General features: G+C 39.2%; 1 protein-coding gene across 8 annotated transcripts in view; it reads right to left on the reverse strand.

Annotated features, from left to right (window-relative positions):
* Positions 1-8,273, reverse strand: part of Usp40 (ubiquitin specific peptidase 40) — a 100,126-nt gene that overhangs the window by 33,029 nt on the left and 58,824 nt on the right. For all 8 annotated transcript variants that reach the window (XM_023722181.1, XM_023722179.1, XM_023722178.1 and 5 more), the window contains 3 exons: positions 7,325-7,409; positions 2,872-2,942; positions 1,921-2,243 (listed from right to left, as the gene is read on the reverse strand). In XM_023722181.1, the coding sequence (XP_023577949.1) occupies positions 1,921-2,243; positions 2,872-2,942; positions 7,325-7,409 (479 nt within the window). The remainder of the gene's footprint in view (positions 1-1,920; positions 2,244-2,871; positions 2,943-7,324; positions 7,410-8,273) is intronic.

The following is an 8,273-nucleotide window of genomic DNA, read 5'->3' on the forward strand; positions in this document are numbered from 1 at the left end:
TTTCACTGCACTTAGGGCTGATAACATGCAGTGGATAATTTAATTCCTTTGCATTTATTTAACCATGTTTTATGAGCTAGTATGTGGTGTTGGAGAATTCAGCAGTTAATCCATCAGGGCCTGGGCTTTTTCTCTTTGGTAGGTTTTTCATCTTCAATTTCAATGATTGATACTGGTTTATGTAGGATTTTTACATCCTCTTGAGGCAGAAGAGTATCTTTTCTAACAAAATCTTCCCATAGACAGAGAAGCCCTGTGGACTGGGTGACTTCTTCCTAATTCTCATAGTAGCACTGACCAGGCTAACAGAAGTCCTTTTTGGGAGTGACTATTACAGCCCTGACACTAATTTTACTCTTCACTAGTTTCTCTATGCTGCCAGCCCACTTCAAGGTACAATCTTAAGTATAATGAAGTTTTAAGTATAGACGTGCCCTGAAGACTACCCAAAGCAGTGGAAACTGGACGATGAGAGATGTTCACTGAGATTGTGAACACTTACTATGTGTGAACACTCAGTAAGCAGGTAATTCTTGTAATCCTCCAAACTCTATGAAGTCAGCCCTAGTTATTAGTCCCATGTTGCAGAAATAACTGAACAGAGAGAGATGAAGTAACTGCCCAAGGCCACGCTGTTAGTAAGTGGAAAGCTGTAAAACAGCCCAGGCAGCTGATTCCTCGCCCTTTTCTGCCACCTCGCCCTGCCTCACTGGAGGCACAGTCAAGGTCATCAGCATCACACAGCCTTGGGCAAGGCACGTGGAGTCTACAACCATGGGGACCTTGGGGAAGCAGAAAACAGCTATTCACCTACAAAGCAATTATGATGCTAAAAAGATAAAAATGTTCAAACTGTAATTCCATTTAGAAGAAAAGCAAAACCAGTGGGTGCTATAGTGATCAATACTACACAACTGAAAATGGGCTGCTGTTTGGGGTCTCTTCCATCTTCACTTTTTACTTCCTATATCCTACTGCAGATTCCCTTCCATTAAAGAATACAGAATAACCTTCATTATAAACAAGAAGGGGAAACACGTCTGTAAAACATGCATCCAGAAGAGCAGCAGCGAGCAATTCAGCCCCCAAGGACTCTGCTCAGTATCCTATGAATTAGTACACCGAGTGCAGAAACCTAAGGGCACTTGCAGTAATGGTTAAGCAGGGACAATGTTCACTATGGCAGCATGCGAGAGGGGCCACAATATGTGACACACTAAAGTGTAGCCACAGATGTGGGTCTCAACAGCAGGAAGGGACAGTGTGTCTGAGCTTTAAATGTGACTACAAGATTCAAAGGGTCAGCACCTAAGTAGCTGCCCTATTTAGGCAGCTGGGAAGTTCTCAGGAGCCAAATAAAGGATTATATTGCTTTATAATATAAAAAGTATACTGCTTTATGGGTTTAATAAAATATCCAGAATAATTTAACCATGATGTTAATAACTTCATGAAGAATTTCAGAAATTCTCTTTGTGAAAATATACCTTCAGTTTATAATCGATTCTAATCAGCATTCATCTCATAGGGTTTGCTTTATACCTAGCCACTTTAGACTGCACTCATCTATAAAACCAGGGAGGGCCTGCCTGGCAAGCGCAAGCAAGGTCATCAGTTTGATTCCTGGCACCAAAAGCCAAAACAACAAAAAACTAAAAAAGTAAAAACAAAAACAACCCAGGGATGCCTATATTATTTTGTTACCACATTTACTTTAAAAAAAAAAATCACTTGACATTTTTTTCTAAAAGTGTTAGCCTAAAACAGTATTTAGAGTATCTAGAAACAAAACATTTAACTCTTACTATTCAAACAGCCTGCTGCAGCATGTGTGCTATAGGTTTGTCACCTCTGACCTAGATGGTATTGTAACTGAAATAACGTAAAAAAATTCTCCCTTTTATTTTTTTAGTGAGTTACCTGTTAGCATCACTGTAAGAATCCTGAACTAAAACAGAACTTCCGTCTCCGAGACCATGCTCTCTGAATGTCCTCTGCATGTTTTCCTTGGGAACAGGGGTCCAGCTCTCTTCCCCTGCAGACGTGGCACTGTGTGTGAGGATGACACCCTCTGGGATGGCCAATACTGTGAGCACAGTGCCCACTTCTGCATTGGCTGGAAAGACATGTGGAGACTCCACCAGCTGCCCACACCTTCTGCTATCACCACCTGCCTCCAGATGAAGAATATGCAAGAGCAGGGGCTCACAGTCAGCACCAGTTGGAATCTGGACACCACCAACCTGCAACAATAGCCAGACAACCACCAGTGTGGTTGGCATTTGCCAAATTAACATCATAGCAAGGTGAGACTGCTCCAGGAGAACCTTCATTTCTTCCAAATAAAATTATAATTTCTTGAGTGCCTTTTAAGTATCAGAGGAATAACTTTATGTTTCTTTTGAAAGTTTTTCTTTCCTTTCTCAGGAGAGAAATCTGGGTGGCAGTTAGAGATTTATCAATCATCTGGGTAATGCCATGCCTTGGAAATACAGAAGGACCTGGGACAGGCCATAGCAGGGCCGAGAAACTGCTCCTCAACCCCAAGACCTCACTCTGCCCCTCCAAGCACCACCACTGCCACCTCAGCAGAGCTGGTAGTAATGCTCTCAAGTCCTCGTGACGGTCCTATGCTGCACTTCACACCAGGAATGGGCCATCCTGCCTCTGTCCAGTAAGACCCTCTGCTTGCAATGATGAAGCTCTCAAAAGGTATCTCTTTAACAAATGACTACATGGACTAAAATTTATAGAACATTTCTGCAGTTTTCTAACGTTAAGTTGCTTTAACATACAGGTTAAAACTTCATTATGATAACTTAAAATATCTCACAAAATTATTATATTTCTTCTGTAATTTGTCCTTTTTACCTCCACTCCATTCCAAACAAAGATGTCTTCCCCATCAGCAATTCCAGCTTCACACAATGTCAGTTCATTTCCTAGGAAAATGTGAAATTATTAGTAAGACCATCATGACCACCAGAAACACTTTAACTAAAGAAGGAATGGGGATACTCAAGTTTTTTATTATATTATCATTTAACATCTTTTTTTTTTTTTTTTCAAAACCGGGGATTTAACTCTGGCCCTTGCGCTTGCCAGGGAAGCGCTTATTCTATTGAGCCATCTCCCTGGCTCCCTTAACATCTTTTTTGCAAATTTAATTTTCTGTTTTTTGAGATAGGGTCTCACTGTGTAGTTCAGGCAGACCTCAAACACAGTGATCTTACTGCCTCAGTCCCCCAAGTGCTGGGATCATAGGCGTGCACCACCACATCCAGCATCAGTTTTATTTTTACTTTAAAATCTCAGTAGTTTGTGAGCATGGCAGCAGGATGAGTTGCTACAAAGGCCAACCATAAGCAAAGAACATGCTATTATGACAGGCACCTCATGGTTCAGGTCCTCTCACATGTCTTTCTATATGTCAAGCCTCTAAGCTCAGTTTCCTCATTTATTTAAGATGGGGATAGAAGAATGTTTTAAAAATCAAATGAGAGGTATAAGTGGGACTCCTGGGCCCATTGGATCCACATTCCAGCCAGTTCCTAGGCCTGGCATATGTGTGTGTGTGTGTGTGTGTGTGTGTGTGTGCGCGCGCGCATGTGTGACCGCCCGCTGATCCACTGGATCCTCATTTCAGCCAGCACCCAGGCTAGGCATTTGTGGAATTTCCTCCATCAGACAGGCCCAGTGTGGAACCCTGCAGCAGAATTCTCTGCAGAAAGGCTAGAGTCAAATCCCACTTAGATGATCCAGGAGCAGAACATCATGGCAGTGTGGCACAGCGGGTTCACTTTCAAGGGTTGCAGCAGGAAGGAGTGGAGCCCAGCACCCAGACCCAAGACACACCCACCTGGACAAGTTTGAACTTGGTAGATCTGGATCTGGTGCTAAGGTAGTAACTGCACCAAAGCTCTACATCAAAGGTCAGAAGACAGTGCTCTACAAAATGACAAAGAGAAGGAGCAAAATGCATTCTCAGGACCTGAGCCCACTCAGAACAAATGCAGGAGACAACAGCATAGAAGAAACTGGAAATCACACACCTAAAATGTCTGAAATAATAGCAGTTGAAGTAAAGAAACAACTGCAGAAAAGTATAGAGGAAATAGGAGTAAAATAAGAAATGATAACTATAATGAAGTAAGTACTAAGTGCTTCTAAAGAAAATACTGATAAAAAAATAGAGCAGAATATAAAAATGATGGAATCCTTGAATAAGCAATATAGGAAAGAAAGAGAATGCATGAAGCAGATTCAAAGTGATATACATGAAATTAAAGTCTCAATCACAAACTGGCAAAACGGTTTGAATGAAAGTGAGAATAAACTTTCAGACCTTGAAGACACCATTGCAGCTAGTGAAAAGATAAGATCTCTTAAAAACAACTAGGATGAAAAAAAAAAAACAAACAACTAGGATGGGGCCGGGGAGATGGCTCAGTGGAATAAGCACTTCCCTGGCAAGCGCAAGGGCCTGAGTTCAATCCCTGGTTCTGAAAAAAAAAAAAAAAAAAACACAAAAAACCAACTAGGATGCAGGAAACAATAACTCATCACCTGCAAGATAATGCAAAGATGAACAACGTAAGACTAATAGGCACCAATGAGAAAGGAGTCAATACAAATGATATAAAAAGAGTATGGGCAGAAGTAATAGCAGAAACTTCCCAAATACAGGAAACAATCTGACCATACAGTAACGGAAGCATATAGAACTCCAAATAATATTAACCCAATTAAAAACACACCCAGACATATAATAATCAAGATCCCAAAAATTCTGCACAGGAATAGTATACTAAAAGCCACTAGAGAAAAGAAACAGATCACATTTAAAGGAACACCCACCAGAATAACAGCAGATTTCTCTTCACAAACCATCAAGTCAAGAAGAGCATGGAGCAAAGTACTTCAAGTCTTCCAAGAAAACAAATTCTAACCCAGACTGATATACCTTGCAAAACTCTCTTTCAAGTATAATGGAGAAGTGAAATACTTCCATGACAAAGAACAACTAAAGAATTTCATGACGACAAAGTCAACCTTACATAGCCTACTAAAAGATATTCTAGAGAGGGATCAAAATGAACACAACTCCATGAATGAGAATGGAAAGAATTCACCAAATACAGCAAACAATTAAACATAGGAGAAAAAGAGGTATACAAAAGCAGTCTTTCAATTATTCTTTTGTATACAGCAGCAAAATATTTCCATCAGCGTACTCTACAAACGGACTTCTCCTGCACCCTAAGGGTCATGATTCTGTCCAGGTCTCCAGGGTGGAATATCAAGGATATAGCAATAGCTTAGTCCCACAAGTGACACCTGCCCACCAATAAGCATCATGGACACTGTCCATGTCTACCACATACTAGAACTTTGAGCTATATCCTAACCCCAAACTGTTAGAAGTGTTGGTTACATGTTTGCTATTCCAGTAGTTTTGTTATGTCTTATTCTTAATAATTCTTTACTATTATGAACAATTTTTCTTAGCTGATATTTTTGTATATTAACCTATTCAAATACTGTGAGTACTGTGAATTGATCACAGATTCATACATACTGTACACTACATTCTGGACTCTTAATTGGTACTCATAATTGAATTTTAATTTTTGAATAGTGTTTTGAAATATTTAATTCTGAATTAACTAATATTTAATTTTCTGAATATTGTTTAATCTTAATTTTTGTTTTATGATTTATACTGTATCTTGACTTACAATCTACTTATAAGACATGGTATGATGTTTTCTCCTAGTATTAGAAACTTTAAAAAGTATATTTCCATTTTTCATTGACTATATTAGTTCTTGTTTTATACACACACACATGAAAAAATTTGTATATAACCTGACATAAGATTGATACGCTTTTGTGGAAATCTTCAAGGACCTTTTAAATGGATTTGTCTAATATAATTATATTTTACATAGTCCTGCATAACTACCATTTGGAGAACTCTTTGTTCTTTATCCAGGACCAACAGCAACTTTGCTTGTCTTCTGAATTATGGTCTTTGTTATTTTCTATATGCTCTATCTGGAGGTATTAGAATATTTTGAGTTTGTATAACTGGAAAATATTTTACTTTTAGTTTTCAAAGGTATGTTTGCGAAGTATAAAATTCAATGAGGACAGATCTTTTTTTTTTTTTCTTTTTCAGTCCTTTGAATAAATAAATCTCGTTTCTAAAAAGATTAAAAAATAAAAATTAAGTGATATAAATTAGCACAGAACAGTTATCACAGTATTTGGCATAGAGAAGCCTAAAATAAATGTTACTAGTGTTAGGGCTTATAACTAGATGTCTCAAAGCCCAGGCACTCATCAGTGAGGCTCCGGGGTGTGACGAGATCACAGATGTGTGATGCTAGCTAAGTCCCCAGACTGGCTTAGCAGAGTGCCAAGTGTTGGTAATGGATTTTTACTGAAGTGGGAAGACCTTCCCTGGGCGTGGGTGGCACCAAACAATAGGCTAGTTGCTTAGATGGAATAAAATGGGAAAGAAGAAATTATTTCTTTCCTGCCTGGCCACAGGCTATTTCTCTCCTGCCACGCCTCTCTGCCACAGAGCCAGCAGACTATGTCCTGAAACCCCTACAAACTGTGAGCTAAAGTAAGCCTTTCTTCCCCTAACTTGCATATGTTGGGTATTTTTTTCCTAGCCAACCAGCAAATAATTAAAACATAGCACAGTTGTTATCATCTTGAAATTTAAAGGAAAGAAGTCCTTAAATTTCCCAAGTAACTTCCTTTGTTACAAAATCTGAAGCTGAGTTGGCAGAAAATCAAGCTGCATAAATACAACTCAACTGGCTTCAAACCATATTGCTCAATAGTTGGTGGTATTTTTTTTTTTTAAATGTATTTAGTACAAGGTCTACAGGGTCTCACTACACAGATCAGACTTGTAGTGATCCTTCCTGTTTTTCAGCCTGGGCTGAGATTACAGGTATGTGCCACCATGGCAGGCTGGGGATTGAACCCTCAGCCCCTGCATCTGCCTAAGCAGGTGCTTTAATCTGCTGAGCTATTTGGCCAGCCCGTGATTTTTTTTGTTTTGTTTTGTTTAGAAAGACAGCCTTAGTTTCAGAAAATATAAAATGTTTCCATGATAGGAAGATTTTACATATTATATAGATTAGATATAATATTAATGGGATGAGTTATTTCTTTTTAAAAAATATGATAATAAGCTATGTAGATCAGAAGTGGTTGTAGTAGGTAGGGAAGTTCTGGCAAAAAAAAAAAGTCGGAGTGAACCCCCAGAATATAAACTGAGTTGCTGTGTTCAGATTCCACTTACCATCAAGTGCCTGGTAAACATGAAGTCCTGCTGGAACACGCTTTGCAACACTGAGAACCATGTCTCCTTCCCAAAATTCTAACAGCTAAAGAGAATGCAACAAAAGAACAAGAAAAAATAACATTAGTCCAACCTTTCTAGGTTTAACAAGAACAGCAGTGTGCCAATTATACAGGGAGAAAGTAAAATGAACACTCCCATCTTTACTAATACCAAATAGTTGTTTAAAAGGGAATGAAAAAGTGCCTCCCCGGCAGGCGCAAGGGCCTGAGTTCAATCCCCGGTTCCGCCAAAAAACTAAAATAAATAAATAAATAAAAGGGAATGAAAGCTGGGCATGGTGACACACGCCATCCCAGCATTCTGGATGGCTGAAGCATGAGGATTTCAAGCCCAGCTTGGATAATTTAGTGAGACCTTGTCTCAAAATAAAAAATGGACTGGGGATGTAGCAGAGAGACAGACAGAGAGACTGAGGGTGGGGACGGATGGAGACAGAGACAGGCAGAGACTGATGTACTCACTGTCTATTTCACACACTGTAGCTAGTGTCTTCTAAGACAACTGTTCACAAAGATATACATGTGAAATACTGGAAAGCACAGACAGGAGAGTTCATAAAACTTAAACAATGGGTAACACCTCTCCAGTTTGAAGTGTTGCACTAGACAGGCTCAGATCCCGGGTCACTGCCAGAACTGGCTAAGAAATGAGCTTCTGCCACAAAAGTTCACAAGCACCAGATAATCTGAGATATTGATATCAATCCAGTATTTAAATAACATTCAAATCAAAGTTAAAAAAAATGTGTTTTCTTAGTACAAGAAAATCAAAAGAAAGCAGGTAATTTTGGTGAGGGATATAATTTTTCAGAAATTTCATTTAAGTTATTTCTGGAACAAAACCAAAAAAGCTTACAAGGGCCGGGGAGAGGGCTCAGTAGAATAAG

The sequence above is a fragment of the Octodon degus genome, unplaced genomic scaffold (genome assembly GCF_000260255.1).
Source record: "Octodon degus isolate 3935 unplaced genomic scaffold, OctDeg1.0 scaffold00089, whole genome shotgun sequence".
In the NCBI taxonomy this organism is placed as follows: Eukaryota; Metazoa; Chordata; class Mammalia; order Rodentia; family Octodontidae; genus Octodon; species Octodon degus.